Source organism: Pavona decussata, unplaced genomic scaffold (assembly GCF_977016875.1).
Source record: "Pavona decussata unplaced genomic scaffold, jaPavDecu1.1 SCAFFOLD_300, whole genome shotgun sequence".
Taxonomy (NCBI): domain Eukaryota; kingdom Metazoa; phylum Cnidaria; class Anthozoa; order Scleractinia; family Agariciidae; genus Pavona; species Pavona decussata.
In genome coordinates, this window is record NW_028145697.1 from 1776247 (window position 1) to 1800421 (window position 24175).

At 37.6% G+C, this 24175-nt stretch overlaps 2 protein-coding genes across 7 annotated transcripts in view; both read right to left on the reverse strand.

Moving 5' to 3' along the window:
- The window catches only part of LOC146454556 (uncharacterized), a 69896-nt gene extending 50811 nt beyond the window's left edge, over window positions 1–19085 (reverse strand). Inside the window, exons 1-4 of one of the 2 annotated variants that reach the window (XM_085095291.1) lie at window positions 18943–19085; window positions 15948–16090; window positions 15101–15241; window positions 12161–12317 (exon numbers count right to left, since the gene is read on the reverse strand). In XM_085095291.1, coding sequence (XP_084951417.1) covers window positions 12161–12317; window positions 15101–15241; window positions 15948–16090; window positions 18943–19069 — 568 coding nt within the window. In that variant the 5' untranslated portion in view covers window positions 19070–19085. Of the gene's footprint in view, window positions 1–12160; window positions 12318–15100; window positions 15242–15947; window positions 16091–18942 lie in introns of those variants that run through there. The other variant, XM_085095292.1, reaches the window with a different exon arrangement.
- LOC146454557 (uncharacterized) overlaps window positions 1–24175 on the reverse strand; it is a 123293-nt gene that overhangs the window by 43114 nt on the left and 56004 nt on the right. For 4 of the 5 annotated variants that reach the window (XM_085095295.1, XM_085095296.1, XM_085095294.1 and 1 more), the window contains one exon: window positions 21720–23045. The exons of the other annotated variant lie outside the window; for it this stretch is intronic. The gene's annotated coding sequence lies outside the window, so the exon portion shown is untranslated. Of the gene's footprint in view, window positions 1–21719; window positions 23046–24175 lie in introns of those variants that run through there. 5 annotated transcript variants of the gene reach the window in all.

Sequence of the window (24175 nt, forward strand, 5' to 3'; positions counted from 1 at the left end):
CTTTCTCAAAAGCATTCTTTGCATTAGTTCTTTGTCGTGTATTGAAATCAATATGTGCCTTCAACCAAGGACTTTGATTAAAGGATAATACACGGTATATTTTAGTCAATTTCAAACCCAATTCACGATACAATTGCAGATTACGATAATGTAATACATATTTTGATTTGTTTGCCAATGTTGGAATCAGTTTTTTGACTTGTCCACTTGTTATTCCAAATTTTTCTGCAATTCTTTGGCAATAATCTGACAGCATATTTGGTGCCACTTTGATTTGTTCAGCGCCACATGGATAATCATTATGCAGGTCATGTAATTCATGAGGATATTCCAAATCAACTTCCAATAAATATCCAGTCTTATTATCTTTGGGAATCGTTTTCCAATTAATGTTTTTTATTTGCTGTTTATTCAACCATTTGAAATTCCCAGTTGGAAGATGTTGTGACATAGCCCATCCATATAGATTGTTTGCATCCAAATACATGATATGTTTACTGGGTTCATTTGGATTCCAATTTTGCATGTATTTGTTGTTAGCTTTGCCGTATCTATTGGCTATGTAACTGATTCCTCCACGCATGCCCTTTTCAACAAATTGATACATATCAATATCCGTGATTAATTCAAGTTTGACTTCAGTCATTTTCAACATTGCATCCCAACTCAATCCTGGAGATGTGAAATAATGACAAGGATCCAATCTATAGTATTCCAAACATGTTTTCCTGAAATTTTCAAAAACATCAGCCAGCAATAATACATCAGATTTGAGATATAAATCATGGTATTCGCCCATGGTTTTAAATTGAAATGTATTCCAAACATTTTGTGCATGACTGTATTCTTCATCAGTGATATTTGTATTATTCATTTGACTGTAAAATTCATCTTTGGTTGGTAATTGAGTATCATTGAATTTATCAAAATTACTCATATAATCATACGGATAAACTCCTTTTTGTTTCATTAATTGTAATTTACGACCTTTGAAAACTTCACTGGTATATTTGAAGGCATCTTCTGGTAGATTCTTTACAAGATTTGCCAATGATTGATTCATAAACTGAAGACTGTCGATAAATACTAAATTATAACCCAACATGAATGCCATGTATTGTTCCATGTTATTTGGGATTACATTAATTTTGTGTTGTCTGGTTTCACCTTTTTTATCCACATAAGTATTGGTCTCAATAATTTTACCAATTTCTTGCATTATAAAATGACTATCATATCCTTTCAAATTATGAAATATTACAGGGATTTTGTTAGTTATTGTAAAATCCCTGTTACATTGATTATGGGCTGAGCCACGGAATTTTCCAGTAATATGGCAATGGTCTCTAACACGTCTATCATTTTTTGTGAATTGTTTGCAACAAATGTGGCAAGATGTTGCTTTCCGAAAATTGGATTCATCTTCTGGAGACATAACTAATGGTTTATTGAATTTGTATTTAATAGTTTGTCTGCAATATTTGACTTCATCAAGCATTGCTTGCATAAATTTGTAAACAGCTTTTTCTCCATGATAATATTTTATTGGTTTTGAATATTTGTCATCATAGCAGCATACAACTTTGTATCCATAACCACAATCAGTGTGTTTTTGATAAGCTTCAGTAAAAGATTGTTGGTTAGATTGATTACAACCATGAATTGGTTCAGTGATTGCTTCAAAATCTGCGTATATCACGAATGGCGCTTGCATTTGTTTATTAAAATTTTTGAATTCTATTTTGGAACCAACTTCGGGCATTTTGATTGATTGTACACCATTGATTTCAATACATACTTCCTTGTGTTTCAACAATATTTCTTCCTTGGAGAAACATTGAAGGCAATGCATACAAAAATGTTTTTTATTTTTATTTCTTGTTTTTCGATACATAAATCTATTAAAATCTTTGATAAGACAGTAATGTTTGTTTTCATCTTCTGAGATTAGCAATAGATTCATCACATTCTCAAACTTTTCTTTGGACACATAAATTGGATAAGTTTGTTTGTTTTCATAACCGAATACGTTGATGTTAATACTGTTTTGGGTTTCAATTTTGTTGTATTGTTTGACTGAAACAGGGAATTCAATGTTATCATAATTCAATTGTTTGACAAATGCTTTGTCAGTTTTTTTGATTCGTTGTGGATTATTTCCTCGTGGATTCAAATGTCTAACGTGACACCAACGAAAGCATTCATTGTCTTTATTCTTTAGATTAATCAATCCACTTTTGTTATGTTGTAGTTCAGTTGGAAGTTTAATGTAAGAACTTCCAGTAAGAGGCTCATATTTGATAATATTAATGTAATGTCCATTGATTGATTTAATTATCCAAGCTGAACCTTCACTAATCCATTTGTGAATATCATTCATAATTTGTTCAACATTAACATCCAAAGATTCTTGAAAATCATTGGCATTAGTTATTGTTTTTGGTTTACTATTAAAATATCCAATTCTGGAGACAGTTTGGTTTCCTTTTTGTTGTTCAAAATAAATTGTCAAAGTTTCAATAAATTTAATTCCTTTCATTTGAGTTAATAATTGTTTCATAAAATGAGCTATCGCTAATCTGGTTGAACTCATTTGAATCAAAGGATCTGTTTCATTTTTAATTCCAACTTCATAAGATTTGTTATATCCCTTGAATGCTCTTGCAACTTCTGTGATTTGAGTTCTTTGTGTTGGAACTGGAGCCATTTTCTTCATTCTTGGTGCTGCTTTGGGTTTATCAGCAAATTGAATCGGAGGTGGAATAATGTTGTTTCTCGGCATAGGTTGAGGTCCATCTCTAAATTGCATTGGCGGCTTGATGATTGTATTCTCGTAATCTTTTACCATTTGTTTGACAGATTTTCGTGGATAGGGTATTGGTTTCACTTTCTTAATTCTCGGCATTGGAACCGGTTTTTGTTTTTCCAATAATAATGCTATTAATTGATCTTTCGTTAATTTTGATAAATTATTTTTGTTCATAATAATATTATATGTTATATTATTTTTATTGGATGCGTTTGACAGATTTGCTAATGAATGTCGACTGTCAACAACATTCATGTCAGTCATCTGTGGAAGGACTGACGGCTTCGTTGATTTGTTTCTGTTTTGTGGCAACATGGCCTCAAATTCCATTTATTTTTCATGAAATCTAAGGTCACTAACTACTGTCACAATATTTTATTAATTATTTACCAAAATTCAATGTTTGGTAAATGTTCTTGAAGTTGTTTTTTAAATGGAAAGTTACCATTTTTGATTTTATTGATTATTGCATTGTATTTTTTATCAATTTTTTGTTTCTCATCTTCTGTAAACTCGTCGTCTGATTCCTCCAATTCAATGTCCATTTTGATTGATTTAATTGGTTTTTCAGATGTAATTTCAATATTTGTTTTATATTTTTTGGCTTCATAAGCATGTTTAACATTTTCTGACCGAGTCATTAATTCAAGGTTGTAGATGCAATTGTTTTGTTTATTGGAGTCAATGTGATTTATTTGCATTTTATCAGGAATTGGACCATTGAATATTTCATAAACTAATCGATGAACATAAAAGTGTTTTTTTGGTAATCCAATTTGTGATAGCAGAATCAAATTATAACCAGTTGGTTGTAAATTTCCAATTGAACATCTCTTGGTTTTTTTATTAAATATTTGGCCATATTTGTTGGCTCCAAAGTTTGTATAAATTTGGTGATAATAAAATTTATCACATTTTATTGGAATATTTTGTGGTGATTTATTTTTTTTACCACATCTTTCGTTATTGGCATATATCATATTTTCTTGTCTTGTAACGAGATCCAAATTTACAATACAATTGTCTTGTTTATCATTATTGATATGTATTTCATATCCAACTGGAATTATTTGTTGATTAACAGCTTCATAAATCATTCTATGAGCTGTAAAAATTTTAGGTTTTCCATTAGAATAAACAGTTGTAACCAAATATCCATTTGGTTGTAATCTTCCTTTACTTGTAATCAATCTCTTGCGATTGATTATATATCCATCAGTTGAAGCCGCGTAATTATCATATTTATGGTGTATAAAATATGTTTTTCCTTCATGAAAAACAGTGTTTGATGCCAGAATTTGCGTTGATGAATTTTCACTGGCAGAAAAATTCATGTTTGCGTTGTCTGATTTTTTTGTTCCTCTCATTTCTTCTATGAGAGTATCTATAATTATCGCTTTATATCGTTAAGGTTTTCAAATTCATGTCCAAATTACCCTCCAAAAAGACATCAACCATTGTTGAATTCAAAATATAGCCAAACAACTCTTGTATTCATTGATGATTAATCCCTGTAGAGTGGAAAATCTTTGTCATCCAAATCGTTACACATTCTGTAAAACATCTTATTGATTATTTTATTTTCTGTGCGTGTAAACTCGCAATCATTGTCTTCCATTGGTGGAAATTCCATTAATCTATTGACTGTTTGCAATTCTTCTTCAGAGTATGAACTGTTCAAAAATTCTTTTCTGGCTTTGTGCATGTGTTTAATATTTTCAGAGGCTGTAACCAATTGCAAATTTACAATTGAATTGTTCTGGCGATTGGAATCAATGTGATTTATTTGCAATCCAGGAGAAATATTTGTCTGATTTACGGCCTCATAGACGAATCGATGAGCGGGGCATGTATTGTTACGTCCCGGAGAAATTATATAATAGCCATTCTCAGACAAATATCCTTTTCTAGGTTCTAATCTTTTACGATTGATTATATAACCATCAACTGAGGCTCCGTAATTTTCAAATGTTGGATGAATAAAATATGTTTTATCATTGTGATCAAATTGGTTGTTCATATAAATTAGATTACATAAAATTGAATAACCGGTTTAAACCAGTTTTGAAAAAAGCAAGGAAAATTTAGGTTTTTGGGTCAAAAGCTAAATTTAGGTTTTTAGGTTTTAGGTCAAAAGCTAAATTTAGGTTTTTAGGTTTTTAGGTTTTTAGGTTTTTGACGTCTCCGTTGCAGGAGTTCATTGTTGAATTCAAAGGCTGTGTTAGTTAATTTATGCAAGAATTGGATTTATAAGGATTTGTATGGGGTTGGGTAAAATATTGGATTTATAAGGATTTGTATGGGATTTTTTATCATTTTTTGAAACGTGGGTTGATACCCTCATATATCTAACTACTAGGCCCCCCTAGGGGGGGGGGGGGTACTCCCAAAAAAATAGGATGGAGGTGTGCGGCCCGCTTCCCAAAACCCTTACCCTATTTATGACCAAAATCTGTGATTTTCCGTACCCTATTTATGACCTGACCAAAAGTTTGATACCCAGCTATTTATGACCTGATAGTGTCTGGTCAACTTCAATTCAAAAACCCCTGGAGCCCAGCGCGTGACCGGAGTGCGTGACAAGCCGTTGCGGCAGGTATATAGTTGCCACAAGCACCATGATAAAGAAGTAGCTTCTTACAAACAAAAAAAATTCTAGAGTGAAAAAATGGATACCCTATTTATTACCAAAATGGCTTAAACGGATACCCTATTTATGACCAAGGCGGCTGAAAAACCATACCCTATGGTGCCGCACATACCTATATAGCTCATATAAGGGAGTACCCCCCCCCTCCCCGGGTGGAGGCCTCCTCTTATTTTATTATTATTATTTCTAATGCTGAACACACCAAAAGAAAAGTGGCGAGGAAGCCTAAAAAGAAACCTTAGGCTGGGGTCATAATATTTGTCTTCCTCATAAAAGCTACAATGAATAGTAATTATAAAGATACTGATGGGAACCGATAGTGTTAAGTAAACAAACACAAATCCTTGAGACTTGATCAAATACGAGGATGAATTAATTACCATTGAGCAAGGCAGTATAGGTGACTTCACCAATGCAAACCAACATGAGCAAAATGCACAAACAAATTATTAGCACATAATATGCAACTTAATAGTCTCTTCTCTCTATACATATTCATACATGACGTGGCTCACAGAAGCCTTGCAATATTTTTGGTGGCTCTCCCATTTGTAGTTATAATTATGACAGTTTGTACAAGTATTGAAAAACGCTCCGTACTTGATGTAATAACTTTGCATGTCATACTGAAAAGAAAAAAAAAACGAAAACGTTGCAAGCAATTCTTACATTTGAATTGCTTTCGAAGATGAAAACGTAGTCATGATACTTGCCCTTTCTGCTGTCAACCCAACGTGGAAGAGCCTGGGTAAGAAGGACAGGTTGTGAAACTGATTGAAGTACCCATCCTGGAAAATCCTACCAACAAAGAAATCGTGGCACGCCTAGAACGTTTACTAGATGTCAACCAACACAGGAGAGAAATGGATCAAGTGAGTGAATTTTTTGTTCCTAGACAAGAACTGGGTGTGGAATTGGCCATCTTGAAGTAATTTTAACTTTAAATCGAGGGTCAAATTCATCTCGTTCATATCGTTGATGTTGATGTCGATCAGATGACATTGATCAGTGATGAACAAAGAACCCTCAAACCTCTCAAAGAAAAAGAAAACGAATCGTGCGTGGAAAATGAAAAAGAAAAGCAGTCAAAGGTGATCTGGACGCATTGGGTACCACTGCTGCTGTAAATGGACCTGTTTTCTCAAGAAAGACAATAAGCGGAAGCAAGGGGCAAAGAATTTGAAAAGCAATGGCATGAAAATCCCATTATCCACAGCAAGAAAAATGATAAAAACATCCAAAGACGGAATATAGTTGGGCAGCAGAGCTACTCTACACAGCCTCATCTCCAAGGTCACTTAGGCCACAGCTCCCCTTGTGCAATTGTTACACGATGTTAGAAAAAAGCCATTAAAAGCAGTTTGATCGACGCCTGTACATCACATCTGTTTATTGACCTTTCACCTTTGCTATGCACATGAGTATCATCCTCCTTTGTTACCCTTGTTAGCCATGCAATAATTGGAACTAACAATCACTCGGGAAATCACTTGTCACAGAATGTCACTTTCCAAATCACAGGTAACTGAAGTCTATAATCACACACACACGATACTGGCTAGAGAACTATTTAAATAGTTATCAGAGAAATTCCAGAAGTTTCAAAGCTCAGCTATTTTTGGATATTACAATAACCCTATTTTTAACAATGCTGAGTCATACAATTGTAGATTATTCTAACTTTCAACCCACCACATGACTAAGAACCTTGTCGAACTTTCTCCATACTCATGACTGGTCTAATAGCATAAGAACACTCAACAAATTTCTATACATTTCCAGTGATTACAGAAACTCCTAACATTTGGAACAAAAAATATAGATTAAAGTATTAAATAAGGAAATTTAAGCAGAAATCAATAGGAACTTCTATTTCAGAAGATTTCCCCAATAAGCCAGTTTTAAAAGGACGGTTTATTCTAATACAGATACATTTTTTCAGAGTGAAATGACTAGGCAAGAGCAGTAGATCTTTAAGCATAGGCTACTGGAAACCAAACAGAAAATAGGGGAAAGCGGTAATCTTTTAGAAACAATTAAGCAACAATAATTCTAAAAAGATGTAACAAACAAAGGCAATGTATTTTCTTCCAAATTATCTCAATTACCTCTGAAAAATGTATGGTCACTCCCCACTTTTCTTTGGGATACCAATAAGCCTTGCTAAGATGTGACCTATACTGCATAGTTAAATATATCTGCCATCCATAGAAAACGAACCCGAGTATCTTGAAGTGAAATGGCTCAACACTTATCCCACAATAAGAGAAAGGGACATACGGTTGGACAGTAAATATGGAAAATAAAAAATTGTATGCATGTGCATGATATCCAATAAACTTTCATACAGAAAGGCCCGATGGCTATCTGCAGGTTCAACCCCTTACCAAAAACAGATTGATATCATGTATGCACATTACAAATCAGTCAATAATCAGTCCTTCTAACTTGAAATTGAGTGAATTTTTAAGAAACACATCAAGACAAGAGAAAACAAGAGAGGGAGACCATCACTTTTTTTATTCAGTTTCATTCTTAGACTGAAAGCAGATCTATGAGGTAGTTGAGTACAACCTTCTGTGATACAGTAAATGAAACTTTTTTGTATTATTTATACCTGGTTGCTGAGATGTCTCAGGTAAGAATCATCTATGAATTCTAATTTCTGGCAGAAATTGCACCCAGTTTTTATAACACCTTCAGATATGGTGGCTAGCTATTTTTGCTAAAGGAACCTCTTTTTGCTTTGGGTTCAGCCTCCATCGTAAACCTCACTATATGGGTTCCCCCTCCCCCATGACTCCCCAGAAACAATCCAGTTGACTTCATGGACAGATGAAACCCCCAAAAATGTTAATTATAAGCCAGTAGCTCATCAAGCAAAGTCTTCATACGGGATTTGGGTAAGGTTATAAACAGGAGAGTGTACCGGTTTAGGCTTGTCAGTGGTCTAAAACGTGGAAAATGATATGGGCATTAAACACACAAACATCCCCATTGATGTCCTGTAAAATTGAAGACTGTCCCGAAGTGAAATACTCTGTGAGCTTGCTTGTAACAATTAAGTGTGTTTTTCTGTTGGCTGAGATACAAACCTTTAATGTTTTCCTCGCATAGCTTGGAGTCTGGGGTCAAGTGAGCAGGAGGAATTAGGGTCACATGGCCAGGTACAAGGTTCATTGAAAGGTGGAAAGTGTTACGAGAAGGAAAATTAAAGGGGGTGGGGTTATATCCACAGGGACTCAAAATAAGTAACTGGAAATTTTTTTTGGAGAGGTTGATGGGCCTATAAGAGAGAGTTGGGTTATTGACATATTATGGTTTATGATTTTTTTTGTTGGTTAGCACTTGCCCATCCAATGCACACAAAATCAAGTCAGTTGCTGATTGTACAGTTTTGGAAAATAAACATCCCTCCATGGAAAGTACATGTAACTGGAAGTCTGAAGAAGGCAATTTCCTGAAGGCTGAACAGGATACAGGTATAAAAGATTCATGGAGGGAGACGTGTGAGGAGACACTGGGAGGGAAGACCAAACAGCACGAGGCCTATGCAAGTGTGGATGCACTGAACAAGATTGAAGTCAGGAAGAAGGCGAAGGAGGTGTTGAATCCTAGCAAAACGAGAGTCAGGAAAGCAGAAGCTCAGGCCAAATACCCTGAAGCCAACAAGGAGGTTTGACGAAGCATTAGAAAAGACGGACAGAACTTCGTAGACAGTCTTGCAAAACAGGCGGAGGAAGCAGCAGGCAAGGATGGTATGAAAGTGCTTTATTCCATCACAAGAACACTGGCAGGTGCTAAGAGGATCCCGGACAGACCTGTCAGAGCCAAGAGTGGAGAATTGCTCACCAACCAAGAAGAACTGCTAAAAAGGTGGGCAAACCACTTCAGGGATCTGCTGAACAGACCACCATTGAGCGAGATTCCTGACAAAGCACCGTCAACACACCTTTGGAGGTCGATGAGAGCAGACCAAGTAAAGAGGAGGTCAAGAGAGCCATCAGAGATCTGAATAGAAAGGCAGCTGGTCCAGATGGCATACCACCAGAAGCCATCAAGGCAGACCTGGAAACCTCGCCTGAGATGTTATACAACCTGTTTGGTAAGATCTGAACGACAGAAGCAAATCATGATGGCAGACAGTGGACTCTCACAACCCGTCTTGAAGATCTGGACTTTGCCAACGACATTGCCCTCCTCTCCCATAACCATTTGGGCATGCAAGCCAAGGTAACCCGGCTTGCAAAGATGTCAGCGAAGATGGGCCTTAGGATCAGCAAATCCAAGCCAGAAGTGATAAAGGTTAAGACCAGGAACGTGGATAACATTAAGCTGGATGGAGAAGCAATTGATGAAGTGGAGGACTCCTCAAACCTTGGCAGCAACATCAGCAAAGATGGTGGGTCTGATCGGGACATACTGGCAAGGATTGGGAAGGCAAGAACTGCTTTTGCAATACGGAGGCCTGTATGGAGATCAGAGGTGATTTCCAACACCAACGTGAAGTCTGTACTCCTGTATGGTACAGAGACATGGAGAGCAACCAAAGAAAACTCCAGAAAACTGCAGTCCTTTTCAACAGATGCCTGAGGTCCATCATGGGTATCCACTGGCCAGAGGTCACAAGGAACGAAGAACTGTGGGAAAGAGCTGAACAGGAGAGAATCGGCACCCAGATAAGAAGGCGCAAGTGGGGTTGGATTGGACACACCCTCAAAAAACCAACATGTAATGTCATCAGGCATGCACTGAGATGGAACCCACAGGGAAAGAGAAGTCAAGGTCACCCCAGGAACAGCTGGAGGAGAACAGTAGACGATGAGGTGGGGAAGGCAGGCTACACCTAGAGGGAGCTTGAATCGCTAGACCAAAGCAGATTGAGATAGCTGGAAGTTTCCATGGACCTATGCTCCACTGGGAGTAGCAGGGAATAAGGAAGGAACAGGATACAACCATGGGTATTTTAATATCTGGAAGTTTGCCACTAACAAGCCCAACAATGTGCAGAGAAAACCAACCATCAGGTTTATCAATTGCACCTAGATTTTCAATCCACTGTACTGAAAAGCTGGCGACTGGTACATTTATATACTAATAATTCTTAGCATACTGAATCGGTCAGGATTCATCAAGTTACCGAAGGTCAATTGATCAACACGATAGGCGAGTGGAGCTATTTCCGGATCCCAAGGGCTGTTGTCACGCAAACATGAAAAGAAGCTACAAACATTACTTCATATGACTATTGCACAATAGGAACTGAACTATTTTTTGATTTTATTTCATTTTGTTGTATATATATATTTTGCTGTTATTTGTTGTTTTTGTATTTTGCATTGTATTTTATTTAACAATTATTCCACGAGCGCGCGTTGGATATGAGATGATAGATAGCCAACGAGGCGCGTAGCGCCGAGTTGGCTATAATCATCTCATATCCAACAAGCGCAAGTGGAATAATTGTTTTATTAAAAACAATCAAGAAATATTGCTAGATCTTACTGATTTCGCTGTGCAAGAACAACCAGAAGACAATTTAATGGTCGCTATTTCTCGGCCATGGTATAATGGCTCATATACCATGGCCGCTAAGCCAATCAAATCCCTCGAATTGCATTATACAATGATTCAGTTTTTAATAATTTATTTTATTTTATTTCATTTTTATTTTTATATATATATTTTTTTACCCCCCCCCCCCCATCCATATAGCGTTATTGTTACTTAGTTACTTAGATAGGGTTATTCCTCGTGCTATATTATATGAAGTCGTCTGTATTTTAAAAAACAAACTGTGGCTACCAACTGACGAGGTCTATTGACGAAACTAGTTTTGTAGTCGCGAATGTAAAAGTGTGTTGAAAGTAGATGCAAATGAGGTTTTTCCTTATCACTATGATCTTAGCATACGAAAAACCCTATAAACACACAAAAACCAACCAAAAAAGAGCTTATTGTCTCAAAGCTAGCATACACAGGCACAATGTTGTTGGTACAGGGACGAATTTTGCCAAAAAATGTGGCTTTCTATGAGCCTATTGCACCGTTGTTGGGTTCGCAAGTTATTGTGGTAAAACATACAGCTGCCATCTTTTTCTGTATGACAGATTGCTAGAAATGTATGGACTAATGAATAGCATGTGAGTTTGTGCAAAAGGTTTCTTTGTTGTTCAAAGAAAACTGACAGAAAATTAATACTTCTCTGGCAAGCTAAAAACATTTGCGTGCTGACATTTCAAACGTTAGCCCTTAGCCAGAGCAAAAATATTCACTTTGACAAACGGCTAATGCTTGACTGAAACGTTAGCACTTGAATCTCCTTACGATGGCCAAATCACCTTATCAACTCTGTTGATAAAACAAAACACTCATTTCCACTCCCCATCAATGCAGCACCAATTTTAAAGTTTCTTTAGAAACTTATACCCCCTTATCCAATACATCTCTTGCACTTTGGCAAACTGTTGTTTTATCACCCAGACTATAGGAAATAAATCAAATTCTAACAAATGTTTGTTCACTTTTTGAAATTACTGATATCATGGTGAATTAGACAAGTCATCAAAATTATGTTCACTAAAACCCACTAGTTTAAATTCATAAGTAATGATGGTTATTTCTTTCACAGCCTTATACAGCCATATCAATTAATATTTTATGCATACACTGTAACTGAGAAAAAATCTTTTGATGCTTACCTCCATCGCACCCAAATACTTGAAGACGCATACAGGGTTTATCATCACCGAACAAGAAGTACAAGCGAGGTATAATTCGTAAATATCGTGCCCTCTGCTTCTCATTAAACCAGTGGGCATTGTACATTTCAGAGTCCCTGTTTCCCTGAAAAAATGTCTGTTACAGAAGGAAAAATAATTATACAGTTAAACGTTTCCTTGATCTAGTGATCACTGTTTCTGAGGTCAGGAAGAGAACCTGGTCAAAGGTCAATTAAACCCAGTAGACATTAATACACTCAATTTCAAAATTAAATCAGACTAGTACATGTAGGTAACTTAACACACCAATTTATAATTTAACATAATTCAATGATGTTTTTGATTTTGAGAAAAATCAAAAGTCAAAAATCAAAATGACTTTCCTAAATCTAATGATCAATTAAATAACAAAAATATATTTTGTTCTTCTTTTCTCCTAATTCACTACATGCAAATCATGATAGTGCATGGCTACTTATAATTAAGTGGCTTTGTTTGATTGAGACTTTATGTTGGTAACTTTTAATATCAAAATAGAGCAGCCAGCAACTTAATAGATATTAAAGACCTGTAACCTGGGACAAAAAGGATTTAAAAATACCGACAAAAATTTTAAGGTTCAGTAGGGTGATCAGCTTTTAATTGTATTTTCATCAAACTTTTAAACTGCACATTGCAATAACATTGGTCTCTCTTACAAGACATATGATACAAAATATTCTCTTGAGAGAAGTATTTGAAAAAATATTGCAAAAACTTATCATGTTGATATTTCTAACAAAGACGTCTCACTTTGAGGGTTGGATGGTTGCATCTCTTGATCTGATATGCCTGAATATGACTGTGCGATGCAGTTATGAGTCATATGCGCCTGTTTGATATGCCTTCATGTGACTGCATAATACAGTTATGAGTCGTAAGGGCCTATATTGATTTGACTATGTGACTGCGTGATGCAGTTCTAGTCAAGACCCACATTTTACCCTTGCTAACCATGGAGTCTCCAGTAGCTCAGTGGTTAGAGCATTCGACTAGGTCAGGGAGGGTCGTGGGTTCATATCCCATCTGGAGCTTGGATTTTTTCCGAGTTTTTCCATGATGCAAACACTTAATATCATGTTGTTATTTCTAACAAAGATTCACTTTGGTGGTTGGATGGTTGCTTCTCTGATGCCTTAATGTGGCTGCGCGATGCAGTTGTGAGTAATACTGGCCTATATTGACTTGACTGTGTGTGACTGTGTGATGCAGTTCTAGTCATTAGACCCACAGTTCACCCTTGCTTATCATGGAGTCACCAGTGGCTCAGTAGTTAGACCATCCCACTAGATCACAGAGGGTTGTGGGTTCCTATCCTATCTGGAGCTTGCATTTTTTTCCCAAGTTTCCCATGACGCAGAAAGTTACCATGTTGTTATTTCTAACAAAGATTCACTTTGGTGGTTGGATGGTTGCATCTCTGATATTCCTTAATGTGACTGCGCAATGCAGTTATGAGTCATATTTGCCTGTTTGATATGCTTTAATGTCACTTCTCCACAGTAACTTTATGCAAAAAGTACGGGGACAAGATTAAGGAGAATTTATTCTTTGATATATTTAGGGGTTAAAGGGTTAACTGGCCCTCAAGCATAAATATTTATACCACCTCTCTCTTACAACTTGTCAAATTTCGAATAATGAAATAGACCTACTCATTACTGAGCATCAGATGTTGAAGACTAACAACATGATAACAAGCTTTCCTTTTACACTTACATGTAGCAGAGCATATTGGTGTAAAAGAAATATTCAGAAAAATTCCCAGTGGGATGTAATAAAGTAGCACTAAGGACTGCACAAAGTGATGGACTCACTAATATGGGATATTTAGTAGATAAACCCCTTCAGGCAGCTGGTATGTCAGCTGATAATGTCCGCGGCTGAGAGATTATCCAAAAAATAAATATTTGACCAAGAAGCGAAGCTTTGAGGGCAAATATGAAATTTTGAGGACAATCTCTCAGCCAAGGACATTATCAGCCGACATACCAGCAAGCCAGAAAGGGGTTTATTTATTTTATAACCCTCCTATTAATTTTTACATCGCGCGAAAACCGCTCATAAAAAAGCCAGTGCTGATCTGATGGCAGATGCGCGCGATTGACGTAAACAAGGACCAAAATTTGACAAACTGACTCAGTTTGCGTAGGACTAAATCTGAAAGTCTACTCATAACTTTCTTCACCTTCAAAGACGTTGACAGCATGTTTCGTTGACATTTTTGTACTTTCCGGAACAGCATTTGCGAGCAGCTTTTGCTATAAACATGACTGGAAATCTAAAAAACGAGTTTATTTTTCTTCCATGGAAAATAATAAAGATGAAAAGGTGAAACTTTTGAGCTGGCTTTTTTCCGCTGGCTTTGTTTCTTTTCAATGGAAATAATAGGAGGGCAAATATCGACGCAGACAGGGGTTATTGTGTGATAACTGTCCTGTGAATTTGCACCACGTGACGTAAAGTAGCCAATAAAATTGCACGAAAATTAATGGGTGGGTTATTATTTAGAATATCCACGTAACTAGACAAGTCTTTCAAGCTGAAAACCAGTGAAGAGAATAAAAACGTTCAATTGGTACCTACTATACATGTAGACTTATATTAGCAGCTTGGGTTAGCATTGTGAGCATTGTACAGGTCCAGAAAAAATCATACCTACCCCATGGAAGGTCATTGCAAATTGCTAGGGAGAGGGGGGCTTTAAAAAGTCCAAGGTTTAGAACCCAAGTAAAGAATGAAGCTAACTAGAATTTCCTGGGGGAATTAAGGGGGTACAAAACAAAAAAAATTCTTTGGGGGGAGTATAGAGATTTTCTGGAACGGCATGTTGCAACATAAGAGAAACAGTATGACAAGAGAGTAAGCAGCATGACTTACTTTGTATGTTGCTCCTGGTTCTTTATGGTAGTGCCAGTTAGATCCATCAGTACTATACTTGATGTAATATTTTTTGATCCAGTGGCTTTTAAATCCTCGAGTGGCTACACCGGTAATATTTAGTTCAATTCTAAAATCAACCTGTAAAACAAATGACCGGATGCATGATCTCACATTAAGGTTCCTTGCTCACACACTTTACATAATTTATATGTAAAAGTTACAGATTTCCAGAACTTCCAGACTGGAAAAATAATCTCTACATTTTTTTAGTTCAATTATGAAATCAACCTGTAAATTAAAACAAATAAACAGATGAGTGATCTCACAAAGGTTCCCCTTGCTCATTCGCTCAAATAATTTATATGTAAAATTTACAGATTTCCAGAACTTCCAGACTGGAAAAATAATCTCTAAATTGGTTGGTGCCATGCTCAAAAAGTGTCACAAAAGAATTCCAGGACTTTCTAGGATTTCAAAAGGAAGACATTGGGTGGGGCTGCCATAATCCACAAATATATATCAAACAATACAGTGAAGAAGACCATGATAATGTTTTGAACTTTAACTAAGTACCAATATACACTGTATATGTGCAGTTTTACATTTACAGATCTCCGGTTACCAAAAACAGCACTGTATGTACTATTGAAATTACTGGAAAAATATACACTCAATTTGTACACACTCATATATAAAGAACCAAAACATTTTGAGGAGGTCAAAAAAAAACTTAAACTGTTTGTTAACACTTAAGCAATGAACAGAGGACTCCCTTTTGGAGTCCTCATGCCTGTTTATTCTTGAATGAACATTATATTGTAGTCTCCACATTGGTATAACTTGCCTGTAAGTAATCATCTCCATAGTCTGTAGCAGCTGAGCACCAACCCTGAAATAGGTTTGGTTGTACTGACATGGGGTGTATTGATGAGGCCTCGAATGAGTACATCAGGTCATCGTAGCCTGACAGCAATGATTCTTGACAATCTGGGAAGAAAGAATAATGACAAAAAATGGATTGTCCCGCATCTTTCACACGGGAACATCAAAATACATCATGTGCAAGTGGGCAAACAAAATCGACTGAGGACCTATTCATATGAGTGCAGTAACCGAGCTGGCCCGGTAGGTGAGACAAATTTTGTCTTCTGTTCATACAGGAAATTTAATCCCGTGAGAGATCAGTGTCCGGTGAGAAAGCTAGATGTCCAAAAGGCCCCCAAAATAACAGTAGAACCGCATTCCGACTTGCCAGCGACCTTACAAGCCAATTACGCAGTTGAGAATGGTTCATCCCAAACAGTCCCGGTATGCGGGCTGAAGTGTTGATCTCAGTAAATGGGCCAGCCTGCCTTCTCATATGAACAGTCATTGAAATTTTTTTAAAGAAAAGAGTAGTGAGACGAAATCTCGGAAACCAAGCTAGCTTGGTCCACTAGGCTCATATGAAAAGGGCCTGAGACAAAACAGAATTACTGGAGCAGGGGACTAATGCATTGATCAATTAGAAACTTTAACATCCCCACCTTCCCCCACCGAGGCATTTGTACATTTAAACATCATGTTGCTTAAATTCCCACCAAAACCCGTTAAAATGCCCTACCCTTAGCGGTTCCAAGACCTCTCCTCAAGGATACATTTCCCACTTCAATCAACCCCTATTCATGCTAAATACAAACAGTATACTATATTAATGACACTTTCAAATTATTCTGAAGCCATTTTGAGTGAGCCACTCACTCACAAAGGCAAATTCTGTCCTCGAAAAACTCCTCAACCAGGAAAAAACGAGGCACGAATTTCACTAGACATATAGAAAGAATCTGGTTCAAATTCCCCACTCTTTAGACACAGTCAAATGCCCTGGGGGGTGGGGGCAGATGTTGAAGGATCAAGCTCATATACATACATCAAACACCTTAATGACAAAAAAGATTATTAATTTTTGAAAAGTAAAACTGATTTAAACCAGGAGGCGAGAAGAGCATATTTATCTCATCTTCAAACTCCTTAAGGGATCTAGTTACTCTGTGCTAGCTGGAAAGCTATTCAACAAATGAGCTCCACTATAGTATGATAAAGTTGACTCAGTGAGCTTCGTTAATTGTTAAAGCTAAGGATTTTGTGTTATAGACTCTTTTACTGTAATTTCTTGACTTTTTAACTGTAATAAATTGAATGAATGGCTAAGGGTCCTAGCAAGTCGTTGATGTGAGCCTATCAGCATTAGCTCAATTTTGGCAATGTTTATAGGCTTAATTTAGACCTAGGTTAGTAAGCTCATCATTTTGCTGAACTTTTGAGCTCAGGTAGGCTGCTGGTGGCAATGCTGATGTTTGTTTAATTGGCATAAGTTTGTGGTACCGCATTACTCATTGTGACAAGCAGTTTGGTAGATCGTTTATGTACGTATATAAAAAAAAGGAGGGCCGGGCCAATGTGCAATTCCAGATAATATCCATATTCCACCCACAGAAGGTTTTTCTTTTGCATCCCCCATCCCCACAGGAAATTCCAGTTTAGCTTCATTCTTTGCTTCTAAAATTTTGACTTTTTAGACACGCTGGCCTCCTCCTTAAGGATCTTCAGATGACCTTCCATGGGTTGGGTATGGATTTTTTCTGGAACGTGCACAACTAAGACTTCTCTGAGGAACACCACCATTAGTATGAGTTTTTAGTTAGATAATGTCAATAATTAGGTACATTATAAGCTGTAAATTTTTTTTTAAAACTAGATTAGACTTTACATTGTAATGTTTTAAAGTCTTGTTTAGTAATAGCCCATTTTACAGTTGTGTGCTTAGTGACCTGGCCTTGGATTGGAAGCGAGGCTGGGGGTGACCTTGTTTTGATACAAACCTCAATGCTTTTCATATGTAAATGAAAACTAGTTAACGAAAGAACAGCATGATCTACATATGAAAAGCAGTGAGGTTTGTATCAAAACAAGGTCACCCCCAGCCTCGCTTCCAATCCAAGGCCAGGTCACTAATCACACAACTGTAAAATGGCCTATTATTCTTTCTTTATTTATTTATTTACACACAACCCCACACGCTGCAAAGCTTAAATACTTAACGGTGTTTAAATAAAGGTTACTTATAATACTTATACTTACTTACTTACCACAAATAACAACACTCACATGGGTAGGTTCCCCAACGGCCACACTTTTGTTGACAATCACTTTATAGGTATAATTTGACCAAACCGCCTTAAAAAGGCCATTTGATCTACACTCTATAGATACAAGTAGCTAACTTGTGTAACAAAATTGAATGGTCTATCGTGTCGGAAACCTTTGTTAAATCTATGAATACATGTATCATACCCTCGATGTAACCATTGTCAACTGTTGGTGGCCTCAAGCGAGGCAGTAAGTGTGCTATGGACAGATCTGAAGCCGGATTCATTGACAGTTCAGCCTAACAGTTTTTTTAACGAGCTCGTAAATTATGCTTTCGAATAATGATGGACGGATTATGCTACAAATGCTCAAGCACCATTTTTTTGCATTATTCAACTTTATTCCCGACGATATCAATCAATGAAAATCAATCATTCTGTACACCCACAGGCGTTTTCCAGGGAGAATAATTCGAATACATCTTGTTAATCGAAATCTTCTTCACTAACCTTTAAATTGTATTAATCGCAAACAAGCTTTTTCATTAAAAGTAAATGTGTGCATATACGAAACCAGGCGTTACTGTTGCGTTTACGTTATGCGTTTTTAAGAGTAAGTAAGCTTAAGCTTAATCATAAGCTAGCATAGATTTTGTTTATAGTCTTCAATGACTATATAAAAATGCCACAGAAAATGTACAGATTTCTTACCTTTGAAAAATGAACCTTCGGTACTTCTGATCCAGGAAAGCTGAAGAGCAGAAAACAAAGAAAAAAAATAAAGCCCCATTTTAGACTTGAAAGCAGAAGCTCCCCGTTTTCCCATCATGGTAGCCATCTTTGATTTGCAGAAACATGAGCGCCAATCACACAACACAATGCGCGGCGCGGCATAACCTTGAAAAATGGCGCGAAATCTCTGGGCCCAGTACTGAACCAACTGGCTTCCACCAGTTCCAGTCTTCTGACTCGACTTTATAGATTATTGCATCTCATAGGGTTAAAGTTACAATATTTCACGTTTCATTGGGAAGGCTGAAAGACGGGTGAAGGATTTTTTTGGTCCGTATAGTCTGTACAGACCAGCCCGCAAAAAGGTTATTCGGTCCGTACACGGTGCGTAAATTGCATCTAATTAGGAGGACTTGACTGAAGACTGATTGAGTGATGGGAGTGCTACTACGATCAAAATTTTGCATCCTTTTTGGCACCTTAGTACTCTGGTATACAGCTGTTTCAACAAAGGTTGCCCAAAAAAAAAAGTGTAAAAGCGTCCGCGACTATGCCGAAAGGTAGTCTGGGAAATACTCAATGAATTTCAATAAAAGCTCAGAATCCATGATGCCTCGACCGAACAGCGAAGACTTGAGATGGCGGGTAATATGGATTGAGCTTTTATTGAAATTAATTATTGGGTATTTTCCAGACTACCGGTCTGGCCGGCGGACAAGTTGTGATCATTTTTTCGACAAAATAGATTACCATGGCAACAGTATGACCTGTTAAAAACACCGCTAAGTTTTCCGTTAAATGGTAAGAACTTAAAAACGAGCGTAAAAACGAACCTAAACATGCTGATTACAGTTCCATAATAGAAACTAATGGTCACCGGGCTCGTTTTTTGGCTATAACCACTTAAAGGTACAATTAAGGGTATATTTAACAGGTTGCACTGTTGCTGTTAACTTATCATATCGAGAAATTGACCATAACTCGTTCACCAATATTAACGCATTTTTAGGTATCATTATTGTCGTATCAACTGATAAAGTGTGGTAGTATTGATCCATCCGCAAAGTACCAACACCAACTCTCTCTACCCCCCCCCCCCCCCCCCTTCGAGTTTGTACTTTGACTCTGGTCCCTTGGGAGACCCTAAAGTTGTCCCAAATGAGTGTTCTGGAGACGATGATTCCATTGGCTGGTTCCTGTGGAACAAAACCTATAAGTTGTCACGGTAGTTAACGTGGATTAGCGCTAATCGCGCTTCGAACAACCCAGTCCAGAGAAATAGTTTCAGTCACGCTCTGTATAAACATGTCTCTATCGTGATTTGCGCTATATACCCTCTGATGTGAACATGCCATTCTCAGTTACATATGCTTAGGAACCGCGGAGAATTTTTGCTATGAGGGTAGGCTAGTTCATAGTGTTTGTCCTCTCGGATGGGAGTGGGCTGTGGGTGGTGTGTCCGAGTCAATGCTACCCCGGAAAATATTTCCACAATATGCGTTTAGAATGGCTGAAAATAAACTTGATTTTAAATCATGTTACTGGAGCAAAATTAAACTACTGGAAAACGTCAAACACAATGACAATGACAGCAATTTAACACAGATCTGACTCAGCAAATAGAGGGTAGTTGTTCACACGGTTCTTATTTCATTGGGCAAACTCATTCACTACATCGACAAGTCGAATGTTATCGGTTCTTGCCTTTGGGTGTCCAATACACATGGTTAAACCATATTTTCATGCTTCTTGTCGTCGAGAATGGGCTTTATCCGAATTGTGCTTGTAGCAGGATAAACCCGCAGCAAATTGAAAATAATCATCACCTCGCTAATTATGTGTGTCTCTCGGATTTAAGGTTTGTGATGATGTCTTTGGAGTTCAAAAAGCCTATGAAAATAGTCTCCCTGTTAACGTGCTTTAAAACTTGGTTGATGCCGAAAACGTTGTTCAATTCTGAAGAACGTTCTTCAACGTTCTTCAATGCTTGACCTCTGGAGTCACAGAGAATGAAGGTGTTCCAGTTCCAACCTCAAATCTCGCAGAAGCTCTGTTATTTCTTGGCACTTCGAACCCTGTGATGGAAACATGGAACAGTTTTTTGTGCAGCACTATTTCATAGAAGTTGCTAAACACGCATCATTTGTAATCTTGATGAGCACATCCTTCGTCAGTTTAGCATTTGTTGCCCACAAGCAGGTGACATGCTGGCTTTTTATAAGGTCTCCAATAGATTGTCTATTTAATCTTAAGTTTCAAGGTAAACATAAACAATCCTTCAATTGGCGATGGCTTTTTGGAAACAGGTTGCTCACAAGAATTAATTAATTTACCACGTACAACAATCGCGGGCGGAGGTTTTCAATAGTTCAGGTATGAACTGCAAGTTGGCAGTGGTGAATTCTACTCCTAAAATGATTACGGGGGGGAGCTACCGCCCCCCAGTTCTGCAGTCTCTGATGCTTCATTCATGATTACACCAAACATGCCTTGGCCTGGTGTCAACGGCGACTCTCGGTCAACCATTCGGAACTAAGAAGCTAGACACCCCAGGGCCCGGTTGTTCGAAAGCCGGTTAACGCTAAGCTTGTTTTAAGATAGTGGTAAAGAAAAGTTTGAGCCAAATTTGAGAAACAAAAATATTTTGAAGAATCTGTATTAAACCCGAAGAAAAGTTCACGTTTAGTTAACCCAGGATTGGCTAAATCGGGCTTTGAACAACTAGGCCCGGACGTACAAAGTATGCAAAACAACAATTAACACAAGTTCCAAGTTTTAATTATCCTTACGCACGTCTCTAAATGAAATCACTCAGCTAGCAAACTCTTCAAACTCGTCTGGAAGTACAGCGGAACCCCGTTAATTCGACTACCTTCGGGCCGTGAAAATGTTGGTTTAATAACGGGGTGGTCGGATTAACGAGCCAGTTATAAAACTAAGGAAATGACTAGCCTTTCAATTCGTCTGGGCCAAAAAAGTGGTTGTAATAACGACGTGGTCGTAAGGCGGGGTTCCCCTGTAGTTAAAAAAAAATTCATTCTGGTATGAGTAAGAGCTAATGAAGGTTCCCACACTTGGAATTATTGCTTGCTTGATTGAATAGCTGTTTCTGTTGTTGTTGTTGTTTTGTCGTTGTTTTTTGCAAATGAAACTGTTCATATCACAGAGGAACCCCACCTTACGACCACCTTGATATTACAATCACTTTGTGCCTCGAACGAATTGAAAGTCCAGTCATTTCCTTAGTTGCAACCTCATTAATGCGACCACTCCATTATTACGAACATATTTTCACGGCCCAAAGACGGTCGTATTAACGGGGTTCCGTTGTACGTTCCATTTTTGGCCCAACCGACCATCTACAGCATCATTATTCACAAGAGGGATTGGCCTAAGAGCTCCCCTCTACCAGTCCAGCTGGTAACAGGTAGGTTTCCACTTGACAGATACGAAAAGCTTCTGTGTTTCAAGTTACCCGAAGTGGAAGTTAGAAGAATGAGAAAAGTTGTTGAATCCACTGCCTCTGCGATGCCGGTGCAGTGCTCCACCAGCTGAGCTATCAAGCCAACTGGGAGCTGGTCATATTGTGAGTTCATAATATTATGCCCGTGAAGGATGAATAAATGAATACCAATATATGAAACATATATTTGAACTGCGGGCGAAAGATTACTCTACCATGATATAATTCAGGTACTGTGATCCGTCACAACAACAACAAAAGGATCTCATCAATCTTTGTGAAGATGTGGTATTTCAAACGACTTAGGAATTTTTGCATTTTTAAAGTGCCTCGAAGAAAACATTCCCGCCAAAACGTCCACTAGCCTTCCTCTTGCTTAGCACCTTTACGCGATCATCACGGATCTTGTCTGAAGCCTCTTTAAGGGACCAAGGTGTCTTGCATCCTTCCCGCACATGATGTTTTCCGTTTCGCTAGCACCCTTACCGGTTTGCCATACATTTTGTCTGCAGCTTTTATTGAGGACATAGTTGCTTCTTCTTTCTTGCCATCCGGCTTTTCCTCTTTATCGTTGCTATTTACCAAGTCTTCCTACTCCAATGAATTTTGGCCAATTCGTCTGCAAAAACACAGGAACAACAAATAATCCTTGTACGGCCTTTGAATAAATAACACTTCACCACCAGAACTCTTCAATAAGTAGAACATATTTTTAATATTTCCTAATTACAGACCACTTTCGCGATTCTTTGGCTGATGTCGTCTTAAAACCGCCTCGCGTGTATCTTTTTCGTACCTGAAAACCCTTTAATCCACCGTCACTATAATGCGACCAACGATCCTTTGTAATTCTACATTCTCGTTTCTTCATAAATTTGCACGCGCAAGTGCAAATGCGTGTAAACATTGAAAATGCATAACGCGTAAGCCAAGCGTAAGAAAAAGTAAAAGTGTTCCTTTGCTTGAGCTTGAATTGCGCTGTTTGACTTTGTCTAAAGTGTGAACATCGCTGGACACAAACGCAAGTAAGTGAGGTGTGACTTATCTGCCATCTTGGACAATCCTCCCAAATGCGCATGCCTGCACAGAGTTCCTTACGTTTTCATTTGCATTACGTGTGAACATCCCCTTCATTCCCGTTTGCGTTTACCTCGCACGTGTGAACCAGGTTTGAATATGACTACTACAAATGCCTACCAACTTAAACAGCAAAAGTGAATAAAAACAAACCAAAAGTATTAACGCACGATTTCAGCCGATCTATCAGCTTTGCTGCCCAATAAAAGTTAATCTCTCAAAAAGGTTTCTTGATTGTTACGGCACTAAGAGCGACTTTCCCTAAGCTCCACCGGAATAGATTTCGTTGATACCTCTTCCATCAACTTCTCTTGGTAATAAATATGAGATAAGATTGGAGAAATTCAAATTTCTTTGATTTCGGATTTGAACTTTTCACACCCCGGGCTATGCTCGAAACCCAGCGGCGAAATCCTGAATTTTGCAAGATTTGCCGTTTTTAGTTTTTTTGTTAACTAGCGAATTAGGAGACTTTGAGTGAGCTGTATTCTCCAAAACTAACAGCTGCAAGCAAAATTCACGATCCCGCCACTGGGTTCCGAGCACATACCGTGAAAGGTTCGAATCAGAAAGTTTTAAGAAAGCTAAATTTCGCCACTCTTATTTCCTATTTGATATCAACTTGCCAAAAGACGTTGATGGAAGAGTTTTCAGCGAAATCTATTTTTAGAT